General features: G+C 43.5%; 1 protein-coding gene across 1 annotated transcript; it reads right to left on the bottom strand.

Moving 5' to 3' along the window:
- Positions 1-617: 617 nt before the first annotated feature.
- Positions 618-1,052, bottom strand: LOC117183012. The gene has a single exon (XM_033376145.1). The coding sequence runs from the start codon at positions 1,050-1,052 to the stop codon at positions 618-620; it is 435 nt and encodes a 144-aa protein (XP_033232036.1).
- Between the last annotated feature and the right edge of the window lie 110 nt (positions 1,053-1,162).

The following is a 1,162-nucleotide window of genomic DNA, read 5'->3' as shown; positions in this document are numbered from 1 at the left end:
GGTGGCGCCACTAACCGCACCGCAATTTAAATTTAATTTACGTAATTATAAAAATAATAATCCTACAATCGGCCATCCTGGATGGTCATCCGCCTCGGATGAATAAGAAACCCAAGGTTTTAAATATTCCGCGCAGGAACTCGTCGTCATAGGACCTTCTCCGTCGCCAACTCTCTTGACGTCATAAGTATCGTTTGACTTGACTTTAGTTATCTGATAAGGACCCTGAAATTTAGCTCGTAATTTTCGACCGGGTTTCATCTGGGTGAGCTTGATCGCAACGAAATCTCCCACAGCATATTTGAAAGGTGCTCGGCGACGTAAATTGTAAGTTTTCCTCCTGAATTTTCCCTATTTGCAGCTTTGCCTGTTGGCGTAGATCATCTCTGGATTCTTTAAACTGATGCTGCAACACTTCCTTCAAGATTTCTCTCAACTGTAGATCATCTGAGCGACGCCTTTCAACTCCCGTAAGCAATCGGAAAGGAGTCATGCCGATACTTCGATGAAAGGTTGAATTTAGCGCTTGTTGAAGCTTATTTACATGCTGGTACCATTTTCCAGGATTCTAAAGGGACATTTTTGTCAAAATCGGAATAATCACACGATTGATTCGTTCAATTTGACCGTTCGCTCTCGGCAATCCAGTCGGCAATCCGTACTGGACTCCCAAAGATGAACTTCTGTTTGTCTAGTCTCTTAACAACTTCTCGCGTAGTAGTAGACTTCGTTGGATATAGCCAGGTAAACTTCGTAAAGGCATCGATTACTGCGAACATGTGATTATACTGTTTACTCGTTGATTCTAAAGGTCCAAGTTGGTCGACGTGGTAAGTATGCGGAGGCAGATCTGTCTTGTCAATCGTATGTAGAAATCCCTCCTTTCGACCTTCCTTGCGATTGGCTATCAAACAGGCGACACAATTGGAAATAAATTTTGCGACTTTTCCAGTCAAAGATGCTATATAGTAGTCCCTTTTGATAACCTCCTCTGTTCGCTTAACAGCATAGTGCCCACGCTGATGGGCAGATCGGATGATCTCATCTTCCATGCAGTCAGGTACTACCAGGTGTATACATATGAAACCGGTATTGCCATCTAGCGGCCAGTAGGCACACTTGTAGGCACTGTCGGAACTTACCATTTGTGCTAATTGGCGTA

This window comes from Belonocnema kinseyi, chromosome 2, assembly GCF_010883055.1.
Source record: "Belonocnema kinseyi isolate 2016_QV_RU_SX_M_011 chromosome 2, B_treatae_v1, whole genome shotgun sequence".
NCBI lineage: Eukaryota > Metazoa > Arthropoda > Insecta > Hymenoptera > Cynipidae > Belonocnema > Belonocnema kinseyi.
This window is presented reverse-complemented; position numbering and strand designations above follow the sequence as displayed.